Source organism: Heteronotia binoei, chromosome 4 (assembly GCF_032191835.1).
Source record: "Heteronotia binoei isolate CCM8104 ecotype False Entrance Well chromosome 4, APGP_CSIRO_Hbin_v1, whole genome shotgun sequence".
NCBI classification, from domain to species: domain Eukaryota; kingdom Metazoa; phylum Chordata; class Lepidosauria; order Squamata; family Gekkonidae; genus Heteronotia; species Heteronotia binoei.
In genome coordinates, this window is record NC_083226.1 from 134,346,432 (window position 1) to 134,369,480 (window position 23,049).

Consider the following 23,049-nt stretch of genomic DNA (forward strand, 5'->3'; position numbering starts at 1 on the left):
TGTTGAGGCTGGGTGAGTGGGCGTCAACATGGCAGATGCGGTTCAATGTGGCCAAGTGCAAAGTAATGCACACTGGGGCCAAGAATCCCAGCTACAAATACAAGTTGATGGGGTGTGAACTGGCAGAGACTGACCAAGAGAGAGATCTTGGGGTCGGGGTAGATAACTCACTGAAAATGTCAAGACAGTGTGCGTTTGCAATAAAAAAGGCCAACGCCATGTTGGGAATTATTAGGAAGGGAATTGAAAACAAATCAGCCAGTATCATAATGCTCCTGTATAAATCGATGGTGCGGTTTCATTTGGAGTACTGTGTGCAGTTCTGGTCGCCGCACCTCAAAAAGTATATTATAGCATTGGAGAAAGTCCAGAAAAGGGCAACTAGAATGATTAAAGGGCTGGAACACTTTCCCTATGAAGAAAGGTTGAAACGCTTGGGACTCTTTAGCTTGGAGAAACGTCGACTGTGGGGTGACATGATAGAGGTTTACAAGATAATGCATGGGATGGAGAAAGTAGAGAAAGAAGTACTTTTCTCCCTTTCTCACAATACAAGAACTCGTGGGCATTCGATGAAATTGCTGAGCAGACAGGTTAAAACGGATAAAAGGAAATACTTCTTCACCCAAAGGGTGATTAACATGTGGAATTCACTGCCACAGGAGGTGGTGACGGCCACAAGCATAGCCACCTTCAAGAGGGGTTTAGATAAAAATATGGAGCAGAGGTCCCATCAGTGGCTATTAGCCACAGTGTGTGTGTGTGTGTGTAATTTTTTTTTTGCCACTGTGTGACACAGAGTGTTGGACTGGATGGGCCATTGCCCTGATCTAACATGGCTTCTCTTATGTTCTTATGTTGTGTTTATTTTTGGCTACTGATAAACCTAAGTTTGAATAAATGCTGATATTATTCAGCTTTTATTCAGGCACGGCTTGCAGAGTTCACTTGGTGAGTTCACTCATTGCGTTGGAGAAGGGATGTAAAGAGGATCTCCAAGCCATGCTGCTGCCATGGCGGTGGTGGCACAACTGGGCAAGTGAACTCAGAAGAGCCTTTTTGCCCTGCATTGAAAGTAATAGAAGATAGGGGCACCTCCTTTGGGGGCCCACAGAATTGGACCTCCTTGTCCAATCTTTTTAAAACTTGGGGAGAGGGGGTTGAGAGGCAAATTTGATGCTGCAAATTTGGTGCCTCTACCTCAACAAACAGCTTTCCCAGAGCCCCAAATTAATTCATGGATATAGATTATATCGGAAGGGTTGGAGGTGGGGTGGCTCTATATCTCAGAGAGGGTATACAGTCCAGTAAGATTGAGAGGGTAAGAGAATTAGATTCGCTTCTGAAAATGCTATGGGTTGAATTAGTGGGCCCAAAAGAAAATTTAACTCTAGGAGTTTGTTATAGCTCACCAGATCAAAAGATAGAGGATGATTATAAAATGACGAAAGGATTAAAGATAGCAGCTGGACAAAATAACTGTGTTGTAATAGGTTATTTTAACTATCCACATATTGATTGTGTTCAAGTTGGGAGAAAGAGATTGAGTTTCTAGACACTCAATGACTGTGCTATGGAGCAGATGGTCACAGAACCTACCAGGGGAGAGGCATTCCTGGCCTTGGTCCTAAGTACTGCCCAAAACCTGGTGAGAAATGTAAAAGTGATTGCCATGCTTGGGAACGGTGACCATATTGTTATTGAGTTCAACACTTATTTAGCATCTAGGGAGTTGCCCGAAAAGACCAACACAACCACTTTTAACTTTAAAAGGGGTAACTTCCCTGAAATGAGGGGGCGCGTGAGGAGGAAACTGAAAGGAAAGGTAAAATGGGTCAAAAGTTCCTCATCAAAGGCTTCTAAGTAAGCTCAAGAGTCATGGAGTAAAAGGACAAATCCTCTTGTGGATCAAAAACTGGCTAATTAATAGGAAACAGAGTATCAATGGGCAATTTTCACCATGGAGGGTGGTAAGCAGTGGAGTACCGCTGGGCTCAGTACTGGGTCCAATGCTTTTTAACTTGTTCATTAATGATTTGGAGTTGGGAGTAAGCAACGAAGTGGCTGAGTTTGCAGATGACACTAAATTGTTCAGGGTGGTGAGAACCAGGGGGGATTGTGAGGCACTCCAAAGTGATCTTTCCAGGCTGGGTGAGTGTGCGTCAATGTGGCAAATGAGGTTCATCGTGGGCAAGTGTAAAGTAATGCACATTGAGGACAAAAATCCAATTAGTAATACATGTTGACGGGTTTGAACTGGCGGAAACTGAGCAAGAGAGAGAATTGGGAGTCATGGTAGATACTCACTGAAAATGTCAAGACAGTGTGCAACTGCATTTAAAAAAGGCCAACACTATGCTGGGGATTATTATAAAGGGAATTGAAAACAAATCGGCCAGTATCATAATGCCATTGTATAAATTGATGGGGCAGCCTCCTTTGGAATATTGTGAACAATTCTGGTCACCATACCTCAAAAAAGATATTCTAGCGTTGGAAAAAGTACAAAAAAGGGCAACTAGAATGATTCAAGGGTTGGAACACTTTCCGTATAAAGAAACGTTAAAGCACTTGGGGCTCTTTAGCTTGAAGAAACGTCGACTGAGTGGTGACATGATAGAGGTTTACAAGATTATGCATGTGGTAGAGAAGGTAGAGAAAGAAATGCTTTCCTCCCTTTCTCACAATACAAAGAACTCATGGACACTCAATGAAATTGCTGAGCAGTCGGGTTAGAACAGATAAAAGGAAGTACTTCTTCACCCAAAGAGTGATTAACACATGGAATTAACTGCCACAGGAGGTGGTGGCAACTACAAGCACAGACAGCTTCAAGAGGAGATTGAATTAACATATGGAGCAGCTGTCCATCTGTGATTATTAGTCACAAGGTTTAGATGGAACCAATTGCCTTTAACCAATGTGTTGTGCAAGCAGAATTGTACTATATTCATTTATGTTTCTGCTTCCACATCGCTGGATCCAAGCAGATATCTCTCACTCTGAAAAAGTTTGGGACACAGATCATTAAAAGTTTACTTTAGCTCTAGATTCCATAGCTAAGTTCAGAGAAAATGTTATCAATCTGTCTTGACTGTCCAGCTGTTAACAGAAGTCAGGGCTTTATTTTGAACAGGAATGCACAGGAACGCAGTTCCAGCTGGCTTGGTGTCAGGGGGTATGGCCTAATATGTTAATGAGTTCCTGCTGGGTCTTTTCTACAAAAAAGCCCCATATGAAACAATGGTGATATCGGGGGTGTGGCCTAATATGCAAATGAGTTCCTGCTGGGCTTTTTCTACAAAGCCCTGAGAGAAGTTGTAAAGATGAGTATTTATAATTCTTGCAAAGTACCAGGATAATTAATTAAGAATAATAATAATACATTTTATTTATATCCAATGAACAATATTTTCAGAGCTATATTCCAATATATTATTTTTCCTCCCAGAACATTCCAGTTGTTGATGAAGAAGGATATAGCATTAAACCAGAAACTAGTCAGAATATCCTTTTGATTGTTATGCTTTGTAATTGCTGTGTGTTTGTATCTGCACAGAGCAGTAATATTATTGACAAATATACTTTTACCTTAACTGGGAATAACATACCAAAGAGAACGACTTCTATTCATCAAGTGATTCTGACTCTGAAGACTATGAACCAAGGAAGTTCCATGTGGAAATTAAACCTGTACAGCCAACCAGTAGTTCTCATTATACTATGCCTTCATTGGATGAACTAAAAGAATCAATAGGAAACATCACACTTTCACCAGCAATATCTGTAAGTAATCCATGCACAAGTAGTCCATATAAAAGATACTAAATAATTATAATAATTATTCTGCAAGCATTTTAATCTGTTTTGTTTACATTCAACAAGAAATTACCTGCTCCATGAATTGTAGCATTCCTCTGTCTTAACTGGATTTTAATGAGCTTCATTGAACAAAGACAATATTTTTGGATATCAGGCTTCTGGAGCAGAAGCAAAGCTTCCGTAATTGTCCTTTTCATATAACATATTAGGAATACAATAGCTGAGTAAAGTGCCCTGACCTAGATTGCCCAGGCAAGCCCAGTCTTGTCAGATCTCAGAAGCTAAGCAGGGCCAATCCTGGCGAGTATTTGGATGGGAAATTTCCAAGGAATACCAGGGCTGGAACACAGCGGCAAGCAAGCAGGCCACTTCTCTGAAACATCCAAGCCTCCTAGGGGCTGCTAGAAATCAGCCATAACTTCCAGCTGTGTATGCAGGCAAAAAAAGTTCACAAATACACCCCCCAAAAAAGTTCAGTAAAGCTGTCTTTGTTCTGAAAGAAATAACAAAATCAAATATATGTTGGCAAGAGAAGTTCTGTTCAAAAACCAGTCCCCCAGTTTCTGAACATATGTTCTACAGATTTGTGCTATGCAGCCTCCTGTTCAGTGTTTCTGTACTAATGAGCAGAAGATTGTAGGAAATGGACTTTAAATGAGGTTCTTATTTATTAATCATACTAATTTGAATGCTGAATTCTGTCTCTTAATTTTTTATTGTATAAATAATGCTGTGTGACATAACAGAACATTTGTCTGGCATAGTCCTTTCCCTTGCCTGATGTGCTTTGTTGGATTCCTATACTTTTTAAAAATGTCCTCTGAAAAGTTACAACCCCTACCCCACCCCACCCCCAAAAAAGAATCAGGTTACTGTCATGTATACCATCATATATTTTCAATGGCAGTTACAGCTTGATTTGGACAAGTACCTGGCTGCCACTAGGAATCTCTCATCTCAATCTCAGGTAGCTTCAGACTAGGGAAAGCTAAAATCCCAGAACCCAGATTTTGCTATCCCATTCTGTCCCTTGTCTTTCTTTCTGTTTGAGTAACTGTCCCTTTTGTGAGGCAGATTTTATTTATGATTTTTTTTTCTAAAGATAAGAGTTTAAAATTCCCATCTTTCAGTGTTGTTAGTAATTGATGTGTATTGAATTGCTTGTATGTCAAATTTTAGCTGCTCTAGTGTTAAACAAATACCTTGATTATTTGAATATTCCCATTAGTAAGACCAATGGACTGTAGATGATGATCTAGTGTTGTGGTATGGGAGATTTACTGTGGGGGGGATGTCATTGAAATTTCTGAGCATACCTTCTTTAAGGCTTAAACCTGTGATTTAGGTTTAGGATTGTTATATTTCAAATTCTATAGTGGTCGTAAATATACAGAATCTGACATAATTAACTCTGTTCTCTCCCCTCTTGCTTTTTTGACATCAGAGACACAGTCCTGTAAGTATTAAACTGCATTTAACTGACAATATTACCTTAATAAAGATTTAGTAGTCTGGGCTGATGATTATACTGAGATCTGTGCAGTTTTCCATAGCAATGTGCAGTTTTCCTAAATCTAATACATTAAACTTGTTAATTTAATTTGGTGTCATAAAGTAACTGAAATTTTGACCTATAATAAACTTCTCCTTGTCTTGACATTCAGACAGAAAACACATCCCTAGCTGCACTAGAAGACACTTTCTGGCTTGGGTTGTGTAATAGCTGAAGGAATCTCAGGTTTCCAAGATGTAGCTGAATTTCCATGATTTTAAACTTATCTTTAAGCTCAGTCTGCAATAATATATCTCAATTGGGGGGGGGGGACCTTTTACCATATATATTTGTCTTCCACCTTTTTTATTCTTCTTCCTTCTCTTTGATTTTTTTTTTGCTTCCTGGTTTCTTTTTTTCTTCCCTACTACACCCCCATTTATATTTAAAAATGTAAGCAAAAATGAAAAAGGTTGTGATACTGTTATCACTGCTTACTTGAGGTAAGGTCATATCTGGTGAAATCAAGCTCGTTAAAATATATATCAACCACAATACTTACACTACATTTGCTAAATGTTCATATGAATTAATCCTCTCAGTTGTACAGGAGAAGTTAATTCACCTTTATTTTCCTTTCCTATCTCTCGTTTATCAACAGTCTACTTTCATGTCAGCTCAGTACAGGTCTATTTATGGTAGATTCTCACTGTTTGGTCCCCTGCACTCAAACCCAGATTGGTGTAGTGGTTAAGTGTGTGGACTCTAATTTGGGAAAGCCTTGCTCCTCCACATGCAGCTGCTTGTGTGACCTTGGGTCAGTCACAAGTTTCAGCAGATCTCTCAGCTCCACCTACCTCACAGGGTGTCTGTTGTGGGAAGAGGAAGGGAAGGAGATTGTAAACCACTCTGAGACTCCAAATGAAGGGTGGGGTATAAATCCATTCTCCTCCTCCTTTTCCTTCTTCTCTTTCTCCTCCTCCCCCTTCGCCCCTCTTCTTTGTTGTACATGGCAAATTACCTCAGGTGCATGGTTTGTCTCCTCTTCGTTGCAAGCTGCTATGAACTGTGGTTTGTCATAGAGTAGAGAAAAACCAAAGAAGAATGGTTGATCCAACTGGCAAGTCATTTAAACCATTTTTTCAGCAGTTGCAAGCAACCACCAGTATAAGGACATCCTGCAGGAAACAGTTTTCAGTCTATTATATCAACCAAAAAGTCATTTTCCAAACTAAATTCCCAAAGATCTAACTCATATATCTCTATAAATTCCTTCTTATGTTAATCACAGTATCAGGCATCAGTTTTAAATCTGTTTCCAGCTTCAGCTAATCTGTTATCACAGGGGTAGCCAACGGTAGCTCTCCAGATGTTTTTTTGCCTACAACTCCCATCAGCCCCAGCCAGCATGGCCAATGGCTGGGGCTGATGGGAGTTTTAGGCAAAAAACATCTGGAGAGCTACCGTTGGCCACCTCTGTCTTAGCATAAGAAGAAAATAGTAGAAGTTTTCTAGCCTAAGAAGAAAATAGTAGTTTGCTGAGCACTGTTTACTGTTATCTTTTCATTCAGGCACAAATGAACCGAAACTCATCTAGTAAGTATGAATTCTTGGGTATTTCATATTTACATGAAATTCATGCTGTTTGTTAAAATGTGCATGAACAATCATGGTTTTTATAAGTGAAATTAAGCATATAATATGCAATCTAAGTATTCAAAACCGAGTTTCCTGTGTGAGAAGTTTTTCTAAAATGTTATGGCAAAGGGTGCTGTCCTTTTCCCATAATTGCAAAATTTTGTCTACTTTTTGGCATGTTCTCCAAAATCTAGAACTCTGTAATAATCAGTTTAATAAACTAGCATTATGGTATTAGCAATGAGCAGGGCTTTTTTGCAGGAAAAGCCCAGCAGGAACTCATTTGCATATCAGATCACACGCCTCTGATGTCAAGCTAGCCAAAACTGCGTTCCTGTGCGTTTCTGCTCAAAAAAAGCCCTGGCAATGAGACTCATAAATATTTTGACACTAGAAGTACTGTTGCACATCTAGTGCTAATCTTAGTTTCTGGATTTAGGAACAGAGACTCTCTGGATTTACAATGTTAGCTATATCCAGGGCTATTTTTGTAGGAAAAGCTCAGCAGGAACTCATTTGTATATTAGGCCACACCCCTGACATCATCATTGTTTTGCGCAGGGCATTTTTGTAGCAAAAGCACAGCAGGAACTCATTTGCATATTAAGCCTCAACCCCTGACAACAAGCCAGCCAGAACTGTGTTCCTGTGCGTTCCTGCTAAAATAAAAAATAAAAATCCCTGGCTATATCTATTTCATTTAGCATACAAAACAATATTAAACCTTTGTCCTCTTGATCGTCCGGTGCTGTGCTTTGTCCTTGGGGCAATTTATTTTATTTTTATTTTATTTTTGCCCCTACTCTTTTACCTATATGGTCCCTTTTAACTAGCAAAAGGTCCAAAGGACCATTTAGAAACATAAGGGAAGGGTTTGAGAGCTGTTCTCTGGTCCCCATCCCTAGCTTCTCTTTTGAAAGTAGTCCCAGACTGAAAAGAATGTCACACTTTTATACATTGATAATGACTATCACTGACCATAAGAAGGGGAGTGGCCTCTTTCCAGATTGATGGAAATTTCTCTTCGATTTTATTTAAGCCATCTGTTGCTAAGCAGTTCCAAGAAATAATTGGTTTGACAGATTTTGTAGGGCTGCTAACATCTAGTATCCCATAAAATGTGACTTATGAGATGTCTTTGGACCAATAGTTTGTTGAAAGATCCCCTGGCTGCTACAGGTGCTTATAAATGAATTTTGAAGGAAAAGAAAGCTGCTGTCAGAATGAGATTCTGGTGGATGCTAATCAAGACTGCTCAGTATAATGAGTCCTTAGATTCTGGTCTATTCTTTAAAAAGTAGAGGTAGTCTCATGTTATTATGGCTCAGACTTGGGAATCACATTTTTAATTGTTATACTCTAAATTGATTCATGATGACAGTCTAGATGCCACAGTGTCTCTTGATCTACCTGAATGGCAGCCAGTCCTGTGTTCAGAGATAATGAACCTTATTAAAGGACTCCATACGCAGAAGGCTGCTGCTGATATTCCAGGAGAATTTATTATTAATAACATGGACTAGTGTGTGCCTCTTTTGGCTGATCTTTTTACTAGAGTGAACTCTACTGGCATGATTCTTCCTGAAGGGCATTCTACTATAATTGTCCCAATCCATAAGGCTGGAGATGAGGACAGTCTTAAGAACGTTCAACCTGTTAGTTTGTTGTCAGTCAAATGTAAGATCTATGGAACATTTTTTGAGCAGACTTCAGTCTTGGATGGTTGATTCTAAGAACATTGGCCCAGAACAGGTGGGATTTCATAAGGAACACAGCACACTCAATCACTTTCATGTTTTATCCCCAGGACTTTCTTTGAGCAGGAACACAAAGGAATGGTGTTCCAGCTGTCTTGGCATCAGGGGTGTGGCCTAATATGCAAATGAGTGCCTGCTGGGTTTTTTATTTTTATTTGAAAAAAAAACCAGTTATCCCACTTAGTAAGTATGCTGTTTTGAGGAAGGGTTTTTAATATGCAGTCTTTCTAGTTTTTTCCAATACATTTGATTCCATATCTAGAACCCATCTGTGGGCTTAATTGAAGCAAACAATAATTGATAGGAGATTGTTGTGGTTAATTAAAAATCTTTATACTGATTCTACTGCCCAAGTGCAGTGTAATAGTGAAGGTCACTTAACTACTTCCTTTTCCTGTCATGGGGGAGGCAACAGGGGTGCCTTTTAGCATCATCATTATTTAGTTTGTATTTGTCTGATTTGCCAGGTGTTTTTTTTACTGTTCCTTTTCTGCATTCACCTAAATTATTGGACTTTTCAGTCCTTTGCACCTTTCTCTTTGACCAAAAGACAGATATAGATAGTAAATGAGTGGAAGATCTCACAAGTTTTGTCTTAGGTATTTTGGTGTTTTATTTCATTCTGCTTTATTCTGGAGATGTCATAATCAATTAGTCATGTGGAAATCTGTGACTACTATGAAGGCAATTTTGCATTTCTTTTTTTTTTCTAACGAGGCACATTATATTCCAGCTGCTATTAGAGTTTCTAATTCTGTGGTGATTTCACAACTTTGGTATGATGTCCCTATACAGATTTTTTCTGTGGATGATTCTGTAGAGTACAGTCCTTGTTCCTTCAGGCAATCAGAGGGCTCCCCACGTACATTTCATTGGTGGTCCTTCAATATAAATTTTGTCTAAGCTCCACAGAAGCCTGTGCCTGGATATGTACATTTAATTTTTTTGTTTCATCTATTTTTCAAGGTCCCTGAGGATAGTTAACCCTCGGGTAATCTTATAAGGCTCCCAGGCTCCAACTTTTTGAACAGAAGTTATCTCTTATAATCTTAAGGTAGAGAATATCCCCCCCCCCTTCTTTATTCAGGGAAAAAAACATGTGGTCAAACTGATTTATGCCAGAAATAAGAGTTATACTCATTTTGATGCTCAGAGGACATGTTCTCCACTTGCCTTGAGCCTTCCATCTAAGGGTAGGCTCCCTTCTTATTTAGAGTCCTTGGTTAGCCCTAAGTTATGTAGGATCTTTATGTAGTCATGATTCAACTGCCCCTTTTCAATGGTATTGCTGGGTTGTCCACTAAAAGTCCCCTTTTCCAGATCAATTATGTCCCTGTCCCCTCCAATCTGGACTCTCTTGTACATGTTATTCTTCAGTGTCCTTATGTGCTGCAATTTCAGCTGAAATAGATTATGCCATGCCTTGATAAATGGATTATACTTCCTCTGGTGATTTTAGAATGAAAGTTTCAATTTCTCTTATAGAATCATAAATTTGGAAGGGACCTCCAGGGTCATCTAATCTAAACTCCTGCACAATGCAGGAAAATCACAAGTACCTCCCCCTGTCCTCCTTCTCATGATCTGCCTAAGTTCACAGAATCAGCACTGCTGTCAGATGGCCATCTAGCCTCTGTTCAAAAACCTCCAAAGAAGGAAAGTCTACCACCTCGTGAGGAAGCCTTTTCTACTTAGGAACTGCTCTAACTGTCAGGAAGTTCTTCCTAATGTTTAGCCAAAAACACTTTTGGTTTAGTTTTAACCCGTTGGTTCTGGTCTGATCTTCTGGGACGACAGAAAACAGCTCTGCGCCATCATCTGTATGACAGCTGTCAAGTACTTGAAGATGGTGATCATATCACCTTTTAGTCATCTCCTCTCCAGGCTAAACATACCCAGCTCTTTTAACTTTTCCTCATAGGACCTGGTCTCCAGATCACTTACCATCTTTGTTGCCCTCCTCTGGACATGTTTCAGCTTGTCTATATCCTTCTTAAATTGTGATGCCCAAAACTGAACAAGGGAGCTCTAGGTAAGGTCTAACCAGAGCTCAGTAAAGTGATATCATCACTTAATGTGATCTGGACACTACACTTCAGTGGATACAGCCCAAAATTGCAATTTGCATTTTTAGCTACCGCACTACACTGCTGACTCATGTTCATTGTACAGTCCACTAAGAACTTTAGATCCTTTTCACACAAACTACTGCCAAGACAAGTTTCCCCCATCCTATAATGATGCATTCGATTTTTCCTACCTAAATGCAGAACTTTACATTTATCCCTGTTAAAATTCATTTTATGGTTTTAACCCAATTTTCCAGCCTGTCAAGATCATCTCTGTCTTCTAATGTATTTGCGAGCCCTCCCAATTTAGTATCATCTGCAAATTGAATAAGCATTCCCTCTATTCCTTTCATCCATTTATGAAGATGTTGAACAAAACAGGTCCCAGGACAGATCCTTGAGGCACTCCACTTGTCTCTCCTCTCCAAGACGATGAGGAAGCACTCTTTGGGTGCAACCTGTCAACCAGTTACAGATCCAGCTAGCAGTAACAGGATCCAAACCACATTTTACCAACTTGTCAACAGGAATAGTATGTGGAACTTTATCAGCAACCTTACTGAAATCAAGGTAAACTATGTCTGCAGCATTCCCCTGATCCAGCAAGGTAGTAACTTTCTCAAAGAGATAAAGTTAGTTTGACATAGCTTGTTCTTGAGAAACCCATGACTCTTCGCTGTCACAGCCATTTTTTCTGAATGCTCAAGGACTGACTGATGATTTGTTCTAAAACTTTTCTAGGTATAGACATCAAACTGATGGACTGGTAGTTACCTGGATCTTCCTTTTTCTTCTTGAAGATGGGGACAACATTTGCCTGCCTCCCGTCTTCTGGCACCTCACCTGTTCTCCAGAAATTCTAAAAAAAAAAACGGCCAGAGGCTCAGAAATTACATCCACAAGTTCCCTTTGATGCAGTTCATCTGGCCCTGAGAACTTAGTTTCATTTTAAGAAACTAGTTGTTTATGCACTACCTGTATGCCAATCCTAGGCTGCAACTCCTTTCACGTGTTCTGTTTTTGCCAGGTTGAGCACCTTTTTCCTCACACGAGAAGACTGAGGAAAAGTAGGAATTGAGCAGTTCTGCCATCTCTTCATCATCTGTTACAGCTTCACTTTCTTGTCCTTTTTTAGAGGATTCTGATTCCCAACGTACTTATTTTGTTGCTCAATTTCTAGAGGCTGCAGAGAAGTGTCCAAGGGAGGTGTTTTTAGACGTGGGTTTTATTTATGTTTTTCATTTTTATTGTTCAAAACCTTGCTCTAAGAAGAGGATGAAAAAAAATCTGCCTACAAACCTTTTAGCACAGATCATCTATAGTGAAATATTAGGCTGAGTTTGGGAATGGTTCCTGGTTATTGTGGACAGGATTAGTCTTCACTTGGAACAAAATGCATAAAAGGTGTGAGTGAAGTCTATGCATTTTAAACAATATTCCATTGTTTTACTGTGCTGTATAAATTTTGACTAAAGGGCTGGAAACAGCACTGATACACTGCCAGAAGATGATCAAAACTTTTCAATTCTGTAGTAATTTTTGCTGGAGGGTGTTCAGTTCTAAAACATGAGTAGTTTGTCTTAGAGTTATCTGTTAGGACTACTTTTCATGTGACACAGTTCCATATGGAAGTAACTCTTGCATAAGAACTTGCATCAGCTGTATATGATCACCACAAGTGAAATTTTACATGTGGGTTTTTACTTTTATCCCCCAAGTTCTTGCATGAATAAACCTTAATTTTCCTGGACTTTTTCCCGATTGCAGTTCTCTGAGTTTCAGGAATAGCTTCGTAAATAAACATAGGTAGCTGCAGCTGGAATAGGAAACAGGAAATTGCAATGTTTGAAAAAGCATAACAAAGAACATGACTACGATCTTGGCAATTTATTTATTTATTTTATTATGTTCGACTTACATCCCGCCCTCTCCGCAAGCGGACTCAGGGCGGCAACATTTAGCAAAGATTGTATTTTTTACCATAAGCAGATCTTAGAAAATATGTGCTTGTCTACTTTACCTTGTTACTTCTGAATTATAAGAACTTAAGAGAAGCCATGTTATATATATATATATATGTACACACACACACACACACACATATACACACTGTGGCTAATAGCCACGGATGGACCTCTGCTCCATATTTTTATCTAACCCCCTCTTGAAGGTGGCTATGCTTGTGGCCGCCACCACCTCCTGTGGCAGTGAATTCCACATGTTAATCACCCTTTGGGTGAAGAAGTACTTCCTCTTATCCGTTTTAACCTGTCTGCTCAGCAATTTCATCAAATGCCCACGAGTTCTTGTATTGTGAGAAAGGGAGAAAAGTACTTCTTTCTCTACTTTCTCAATTAATTATGTCTATTAGCAGTTTATCATTCGGAGCTGCCTTTAAGTTTGTTGATTTTGGTAAATATAATGGTTGTCAATTGTCATATCTTTTTGATTAGGTGAAGAATTAACAAAATTGAAACTTTCTGTTCCATCTAATGAGTAAGTTTCATTCTTTTTGTTTTTACGTGAAGGTGATGAAACATTTGTTGGTGGTTGTTTTTCCCAGACAGCTGATGGCCTGAGTTTCTGTGACCCAAAGTATTTAAATTAATTAATTTATTTTAAAGCTCAGTGGATTCCTCTTCAATCAACTACTGAATGTTCTTCCATTTTTGTGATTATTTTTATTTGAATAATTTCAGGAGAGAAATACTTTGTCCTAAAATCATTTATATGTCTATAGCACCTAGGGGGAAAATCTAGAGTGTATATCTCTACACTGAATTGCAGCTGGTATTACCTTTTGAAGCCCAAAGATTCTTATTGCCAACCATATATAAAAACGCCTGCACTTAAAATTGTCTGAATCATCCAGGGTCATGCAGGCAAAAAAACAACAACATGGCTGCCGGCCAAGATTGAAAATAACTTATTAGCAGTACGTAGCTTTTATTTCAAGAATACTGTTCTCATGCAATTGTATATGAGTAGAAAAGCTAAATCTGAAACTTATACTTTAAATTTGTATCATGACTTAGAGTATGGATAATTTTACTGTGTAGCTAATTTTCTTTAATGGTTAGGTGTGAAAAACCTCAGCTTGAGACCCTGGAGAGCCACTGCCAGGCTGAGTTGACAATTCTGACTTTGATGAACCGTGGGTCTGATTCAGTATAAGGCAGCTTCATATGTTCATATATGTTAGTAAGAATGTTTGTCATATCATAGTAAAACAAAACTTGGAGTGATTGCTTTCAGAAGGGGCATAATTAAATCTTCTTTTGACAAAACATACCAGAACAGAAATGTGCAACATTTGAAACTAAATAGTTCATCTTCATGGTCTCTGTGCTTTCTCACACATGGGTTTTGTGCTATGCAAAGGCAATTCCTTAATATTTTGGAGCTCTAGCCAAAGTATTGGCTTCCCCTGTGGGAGAGTATTGCCTTTTGTGAGTGTGCTTTAGGAGGAGAGGCAAGGACTTTCCTTTGCTGATCGCCACAGTAGTAGTCGTTCTGAGACTATTCCAAAGATTTATCTCATCTTAAAATATTATATTAAAGTAGGTGGTCCTAGTTTTTACAGTGGTATCCTTTATAAATAAAAGCTCTATGGGAGTGGCCAAATCCAGGTCTCCCATTGGCTGAGGGGTACATTCCATGCACTCCATAAACCACGGCCCATCAGTCAGTACCTCTGGCTTCCTATTGGCTGATTCCCTTGCCCCCACCTACTGCAGGCTCAGGTATGTTGAGCCGACTGCCCAAACAGTCTTACCTCAGAAACAGACACATCTCCAACGCTTCTCTGTGTCCTCTCTGTCATCCGGCCTCAGAAAGGGCTGCTGCTCTACTTTGGCCTCACAAAAGGCATCATGGCGGCTACCAGCAACAGACCTCTGCCACCACATCAACAGCTTACACAGATGGTCTCCCAGCATACGCAGCCTCCAAAGGCCACTGAAAAAGCCAGGGAGCCACCGCCACTGCCACAATGTGACTAGGCAACAAGGCCTGACCCTACTGGGAGCATTTCCTCAGGTGCCATGGCTGACACCTATTTCCTGTCACTCCCTCTCTCCCACCCTCCCCCTCAGCCTCACCCCAAGATAGATGAGGACTGGGCCACTGGGGAAGCTGCTAGCCAAAGGCTGTTGCTAGGCAACTGCGGTTGCTTCAGTCAGTAAAGGGAGAGCATTCAGCTGAATAGAATGCCATCGAGGTCCTGTGCCTGACTCGGGTGGGTGGGTGGGTGTGCACCCAACTCCCAGCCTTGGATGGCGCTGTTTTAGTGCTGACTCAACAGGTGAAGAGTTTGGGAGTGATCCTGGATGCCTCACTTTCTGTGGAGGCCCAGGTCACGGCGGCTGCCAGGTCTGCCTTCTACCATCTATGGCAGATCAGGCAGCTAGCACCATATCTATCCCCTCCCCCAAGACCTGGCCACAGTGACCCATGCAATGATCACTTCCAGACTAGATTATTGTAACTCGCTGTACGCTGGCTTGCCCTTGAAACTGATCCAGAAACTGCAGCGGGTGCAGAATGTGGCAGCTCGCCTGCTGACTGCATCACCTATACAGGTGAGCATGTGGCCGGTGCTCCGCACCCTGCACTGGCTGCCTATAGAGTACCGGATCTGTTTCATGGTGTTAGTTTTGATTTTTAAAGCCTTATGCGGCCTGGGACCAACATACCTGCAGGGCCGTCTCTTCCCATATATGCCCCGGAGGTCGCTTCGATCAGCCTCCCAAGAGAGACTGACTGTCCCCAGCCCAAGAGATGCCCGTCTTGCCTCTACCAGAACCAGGTCCTTCTCGGTCCTGACCCCAGCCTGGTGGAATCAGCTCCCTATGGAGATTTAGGCCCTACCTGGCTTGTTAGCCTTTTGTAGGGCCTGTAAAACGGAACTGTTTCGCCAAGTCTTCATTAGATCGATTGGCCTCCCCTACTGTACTATCCTACTGCGCTGATTTGCTGTATTGTCCTGCTACAGCATCTTATTGTATTACCCTGCTGGACCATTCTGTTGTACTGAATATTGTAATTGTTTTTTTTATTATCATGCTGTTGTGATTTTACTGTGATTTTATTATTTATGTTGTACTCCTCTCTGAGCCCCTATGGGGGAATGGGCAGAATATAAATAAAATAATAATAATAATACAGCTTCCAAAGCAGTTATTTTCTCCTGGGAAGATAGAGAGAGAGGTCTGTTGTCTGGAGATAGGGTTGCCAATTCCAGATTGGGAAATTCCTGAAGATTTGAGGGTGAAACCTGGAAAGAGTGGGATTTGAGAAGGGGTGGGACCTCAGACAGGTACAATGCCATATACTCCATCCTCCAAATCAACCATTTCCTCCTGAGTAAACATTGTTGCCATTCTCCAGGTGAGAGCCAGAGACAAATTACAACTCTTCAGATTACAAAGATCAGCTCAATGGAGAAAAAGTGGACTTTGCAGGGTGGACTCTGTGTCATTATACCCTGCTGAGGTCGCTTCGCTTCTGCTTTGGTGCACACTGTGGTTTTGGACTAGTCACATACTTTCAGCCTAACCTACCTCACAGGATTGCTGTGTAGAAGGCAAAGAGGAAAATGATATAAGCTGCTTTGGTCTACACTGTGGAGAAAGAACGTACTTTTCCTAGGTAGAGGCTGCAGAAAAGGGGAGGAGATGGAAGGCTTAAGACAGATCAATTCCCCTGCAGAAAACAGCTATCTTGGGTGGGTGGGAAGACACCAGGGTCGGGGGGAGTGAATGCCTCCACTAGGGTGAGTGAGTCAGAAGACAGCAAGGGTGAGGGGGCACTCATCCAGAGCCTCTTTCTAGAGCCCATTGTATTTCCCTTCACAACAGGCCTTATTCCTAGTAGCCCATATTCTGGTGGCCGTACTTCTTATCTTATTAACTTTCTTAGAAGCCATCGTCTGACTGACAGCATAGAATATAAATATTTAAAATAAATTAAATCTCCAGGGGTTAGGTATTGCATTCCATCTGTTGCACATAAACTTATTATGTACAGGGTACTAGCTTTCTTCTTACCAGTTCCTAATGGCTTTCTAGAACAGATAGTGTGCTACGAAGTTCTAGATCATGAAGCAAAAGAGAAACTGCTTTCTGAATACTGTGTTCAGTGGTTGTAGATCTCTGACAAGAGTTCATTTATGGAGACATTTCCCTGGTTGCTGTCCACATTCCTGAACTGGACAGCTTGAGAAAGAATGGCTGAAACATTGAACAGTCCCTGAATTGTTGGTACTGCAACAAATTATTCAGGCCAGGACCTGTGGTATCTTCCTCACCTGGGCCTTCCATCTGAATGCTGTGGCCTGATACCTCATCAAGGTATCCAACTCATCACATCCTTCAGCATGTGCAGAAAGGCAAAAATATCTTGCAAAAGGGGATTTCAGTACTCTTCTAGGCTCAGGCTCTAGAATGGTTCAAAACTGATTCAGTATAGGTGCAGAACTTGTCTGGAGGTGATAACCTTTTGAAGAATGTCTGTTAAGAGATAAGGGTTCATCATTCCTTTTCTTAGTTACCAATAAGAGTTTGAAAGACTTGCTAGTTTTTGCTTTTCATTGTAATAATTTACATGAGAAAATATTCTGTCTGAAAATATGCATGTTGAATCATACCTGTTATCAGAGCTCTGAAAACACTTCAGTAACATGCAAATTACATGTGAGACTTAATTCATTATTTGATGACCTTCTAAAATAGAAAGGGGACCAGTGACCTCTGGACATGGGACCCACTCCTTAGAAACTCTGGTGACTCATCGTCCTTGACCTCAACAATGTCATCATCCTCATCAGGTAAAATTACTGCTGCTTGAAAATAATTTGTGGAAGTGTCTTATATTTTAACAGAAATCTCTTTTGATAAGTGTGCCATGTAAATAAACACACAAAATGCACACAATCACAGTAATGTCTGTTCATTGCTAATTTGTGTTAATATTACTCTGTAAACATACTCTGTTGGTTCTTCGTGGCAATTGTTAAAAGTTTGATTTAAAGAATTCTTAAACCTTTCGTTTAAGAGCATATTATCAGTATACACAATGTATACAAGAACAATCAACGTCAAGCTTACATGTCTTTAATGGCACTGGCTTTAACGGATATCAAATACACTTCTGTCCAAAGTCACCATGCTAGTTTATGTCCTATAAAAGATAACTGTGTGATCAATATGCAAACACTGTCTGGTTGAAAAATAAAGGCAACTTTCACCTTCTGCAGTGTAATTTAGCATCCAGTTGTTCCTGTTGCACCTACCGTAGTTCCTCAAATCCTCACCCAGCAAGTAACTACATTTGAAGATCATTTTAATGCGTGTGCCGCATCTGCCTGGGAATCCATTGTCTGTTTGAGCTAATGATGGAAGTGGGGGGAGATAAGCATGACATTACAGCATATGGAAGAAACATGCAGAAACTAAGGAAACACCCTTAGTTATTATTTATTGAAAACTGTTTTCTGTAATAACTTTCTAATAAAACTAATGCTTGCATTTTGTGCTCAGAATGTAGTCAGAAGCTCAGCATTCCCTCTAAGCTGAGTTAGTATGAGCTAGCTCAGTTTTTTCACCTCTGGCTCACACATTTTTGTCTTAGCTCAGGAAGGGTGGCCCCAGAGCAAACTAATTTATGCAGTAGCCAAATCATTTGCTCACATCTTTAATGCCAGTAGCTCATAAAGTAGAATTTTTGCTCACAAGACTCCACAGCTTAGAGGGAGTATTGGAGAAGGTGTGTGGAACTTTCTATAATTCCTCTGCTTTTTGCCATTGATAGCTGAGGTAGCACAGTCATTTTCTTTAAAAGTCCTCCTTGAATCCTGTCCAAAGATTGTATAGCAAATGTCATCGGTACTTCTGGTAAAAATGAGAATTTGTCAGCTAGTAAGGAATATAGATTCAGGTGAGTAGCCATGTTTGTCTGAAGCAGTAGAACAAAGTTTGAGTCCACTGGCACCCTTAAGCCCAACAGAGTTTCATTACAGGTATAAGCTTTCATGTGCGCACACACACTTCAGATAAAATGAAACAGAAATTACCAGTCAATAAATATAGGTAAGCAGTAAATTAGCATACAACATAATGAAATTATCTTATAATGAAGTTACATTATAGTGAAGGAAATCAATATGTCAAAATTGGAGATTGATAGGTAGATGTATCCTTAATTGTAGAATGCTAAAAGTAAAAAGTAACTGAGACCCACCATTACTCTCCGTCCGTCTTCTCTCAGGCGTGGAGGAATACACATTCTATAGTAAGCAAAAAGGTTGGTACTGAAATGTTGTGCATGCTAGATATTTTAAACCACAAAGAGAGCAAAGATTACCTGTCCTGTTCTGCAACGAAATCAGATGGAAGGAGAGATCCAGTGTGTTTGTGTGAGAGTCTGTTGCAGTTCTGTTGGTATGCAGGGTTAGACTCCAATTGCTGGCTCTAAAGCCAGGCCAGTTATACTGTTTTTTGGCCCATGGGTTCTTTTCAAGAAACAAAAGATTACAATAGAAGATAAAGGAATACTGGAGACTTGAACAGTATATCAGGAGAAAATGATAGAACTGACTAAACACAACTAGGGAAGGACAACAGGGAGGAAAGTTGTTGATTGAATTATAATTCAAGATAAGAAGCTGGAGACATAAAGCTGAGTCATATATTTGGCAGGAGTTTTTGGGAAAATGGGAAGATTTGAATTGGAAGTTCTAGACTGTCGTAGGACACTTAGTGTTCAATTTGTGTTAATGGTCAGTGATTGCATATCATTTAAAAAACAATATGGGAAGTGGCATATTTTGTCTTCTAGCCTGCTGGAGCTTAATTTGCTGTTGTACTCTTGGCACTCCCTGATTTTCCCAGAAAGACTTCCTTGGAGCCATCTTTTATGGTCATTGAGGGTGGGCAGGATTTTTTTTTCTTGGTATTTTTTCATTCAGGTGTTATTGGACCTGAAAACATTTCAGTTCTCCCAAAAAAATCCCAGATTCATTTGGGAAGCTAAAATATACCTGGAAAAATATCAATAAGGTGTATTTCAGTTTTATTTTCAGTTTGGGTAGACCCTGATGCACACCTGTAGTGGTCATCTTAAGATCCTGTGCTGTGTTCATTGCTTCAAGATTCTCTGTGAGACACACAACGTGGCAGTTGCTCCCCATGTACTTTGTGTGCTTCAGAGAAAGAGAGCCATGCAGTCAGGCACAGTGTGTGGATCCTAGGTCTCAGTTTTTCTGTATTTATAGATAGGTAAGTAAATATTCTATAAACAAATCTGTTGAGCCTCTGGTAATTGTTCCAGTTCAGCACAATTCATTCCATCCCAGTGCTATAAGGCCTGCTGGACCTGGACAATAGGCCATGTCTGTGAGGTAGAATTTGCCATTTTAGTACGTACTGTTACTCTGCAATTTTAGATTTTATATATTTTAAATTACCGTATTTTTCGGTCCATAAGACGCTCCGGACCATAGGATGCACCTTCCTCCTGGGGGGGCGATCCGCTGCCTCCGCCTCCGATCCCGGCGCTTCCCCTGCGCCTGCCTGCCTGGCTCCAGCTCTGCTTCCAGCAAGCGCTGGGATCGCTCCACGCTGCCCCCATCGCAAACCCAGCGCTTCGCGAGCGCCGGCTGCGGAGGGGGTGGGTGCTTCCTCCGTGCCTGTCTGCCTGGCTCCAGCTCTGATGCTTAAAGCAAGAGCCAGGATCGGAGGGCAGAGGGAGCGATCCTGGCACTTGCTGTAAGCGTCAGAGCTGGAGCCAGGCAGACAGGCACGGAGGAAGCACGCTGCCCCCTCCGCAGCCGGTGCTCGCGAAGCACTGGGTTTGCAGTGGGGGCAGCGTGGAGCGATCCCAGCGCTTGCTGGAAGCAGAGCTGGAGCCAGGCAGGCAGGCGTGGGGGAAGCGCCAGGATCGGAGGCGGAGGCAGCGGATCGCACCACCACCCCCACCCACCCCAGGAGGAAGGTACGTCCTATCGTCCCTTCGCTCCATATGACACACACACTTTCCCCCCCACTTTTTTGGGGGGGGGTGCGTCTTATGGTCCGAAAAATACAGTAGATTTTTACTGTTGGTTGTTTTTATGATGTAACCCACCCTGAGCCTGTTCTATGGGAAGGATAGGCTAAAAATTGAATAAAATAAATAAATAAAATAAATGTCTTAAGTGGAGCCTGCTAACAAATGGACAGCCAATAGAGTATCTGTGGAATGGAAGTACAATGCATTTTCTGTCTAACTCCTGTTAATAGCCAAGCCATGGCATTCTGCACCAGTTGAAGTTTCCAAAATGATTTTGAAGGGAGACCAATGTACAGTGCATTACAGTAATCCAGTCTTGATGTTACTGTGGCATGGATCCAGATAGCCAGAATCAGCTATATGAATGTATGGACTAGACTGAGTGGGTAGAAAACATTTATGAGTTAGTCTGTTTAAGTTGGAACTGATTGTACAGAGTGCCTAACATGGATTCATGATGAATTAATTATTTGTTTACCTCAGTGTAATGATGACAACAATATGCTGACATCTCATTATTTCCTTCCAGCAAGACCCACAACCCCTCTTTCTCTGGGTGCCTTAGTGCCTCCTCCAAGACCAGCTTCCAGACCAAAGTTGCCCACAGGGAAACTCAGTGGAATTAATGAAATTGTAGGTGCATTCAGCCTTACCTGTATGATCTTCATCTTTCTTATCCATTTGACTACATATATTAATTATTCTAAATTTTATTTTAAGCCAAGGCCTTTCAGTCCTCCTTTGACCTCCAACTCCAGCCCACCTCCTCCAGCTCCACTGGCACGTGCAGAGAGTTCCTCCTCAATATCATCTTCTGCATCATTAAGTGCAGCAAATACACCCACAGTTGGTAAGACACTTCACCTGTTGTTAACCCCATAGTAGCACCTAAATATTTTATAGCTTTTGAAAAAAATATCATTTATAAGCTTACTCTTTGGAAGAGTTTATTGCAGATATCTATTTGCTTCACATATAACTAGAATGTGAAACTAGAACTGTTTTTGAAAGTGTCACATTACCTGGTTACAGAATTTATATATAGTGGTACTGTTACAATCAGCAAAACTTCTTGTATGATAGTTCTTGCATTGGCATGATTTTGGAACCACCTATGAATTATGGCTTTAACAACTACAAGGAATTATGACTTTACCAACTACAATGAAGCATCAGTGATTTTAAACAGTTGTTTCAAACTGGACTCACTGTGTAACATTTCCCCACTCTCATCTTTCTGTTGTTTTAAGACCTTTTCCTCACATCAGTGTTGCCACTGATTCCCAGCAAGTTGAATCTCCAGCTGATGTTCTGATTTTGCAGCTTACCCTTCCACAAAAGGGCATTCATTTCAGGGAAGTTCTTTTTGAATTCAGATCTGACCTTCCTCATGCGTTCCGCACTTCCTTTGAAAAGGGTTGTGTGGTCGAATTGTCATGTACTTTGTCAGCAAAATTGAGAATTCCTCACTAGAAAACTGAGTTCAGATCCAAAAGGAGGAAAATGCAGGAAAAGTAGACTTGGAAAATATAGGGTAATGGAGCGCTAAATTTGGATCGACTCTTAGGAAGGCAAAAAGTTGTGCAGAAAGTTTGATTGTTTAATAACACCAATGCAAAGGTTTACAGAAATGGTCTCAGTGTAAATATATTCACTGCGCATGTACATTTCATGCTTGTGAGTTCTGAGTCATAAAAGCTTATGCTGGAATAAGTTTTGCTAGCCTTTAAGGTGCAACTGGGCTTCTGTTTCATTTTGCTGTAACAGACCCCTTGAGGATTATCATATAAATTTATTTCTGTGTGTTATTTCATGTTTTATTTTTATTGTCTGGATAATGTCCTATATTTAAGAAATATTACCATTTATGTTTGATAGCTGAACATATTCTTCTTGAATCTGTAACACATTACATGAACAGTCCCAGACGGCAGGCTTCCCTTTTTCTCCGGAGCAAGCTTAGCAATTTCGCACAAGCTGCTCCACGCCACCATTTTTCATCATAGCAACCCCTGATTTGACACACAGCAATGTAAATTTAAAAAGCAGGTTTACGTTGCTGCGCATCAAATCAGGGGTTACCGCAATGAAAAATGGCAGCAAAGAGCAGCTTGCGCGAAATTGCTAGCTTGCTCCAGAGAAAAACGGAAGCCTGCCTCGGAGCAAGGTTACTGCAAAATCAGTCCCAGTTGCTTGAAGAGGTTGAAGATAGTAACGGTGATCT

At 40.7% G+C, this 23,049-nt stretch overlaps 1 protein-coding gene across 1 annotated transcript in view; it reads left to right on the plus strand.

The window, feature by feature from the left end:
- Positions 1-23,049, plus strand: part of FCHO2 (FCH and mu domain containing endocytic adaptor 2) — a 127,178-nt gene that overhangs the window by 72,050 nt on the left and 32,079 nt on the right. Inside the window, exons 12-19 of the mRNA XM_060235809.1 lie at positions 3,452-3,509; positions 3,608-3,786; positions 5,267-5,278; positions 6,886-6,910; positions 13,232-13,274; positions 17,510-17,604; positions 21,355-21,458; positions 21,546-21,675. Coding sequence (XP_060091792.1) covers positions 3,452-3,509; positions 3,608-3,786; positions 5,267-5,278; positions 6,886-6,910; positions 13,232-13,274; positions 17,510-17,604; positions 21,355-21,458; positions 21,546-21,675 — 646 coding nt within the window. The remainder of the gene's footprint in view (positions 1-3,451; positions 3,510-3,607; positions 3,787-5,266; positions 5,279-6,885; positions 6,911-13,231; positions 13,275-17,509; positions 17,605-21,354; positions 21,459-21,545; positions 21,676-23,049) is intronic.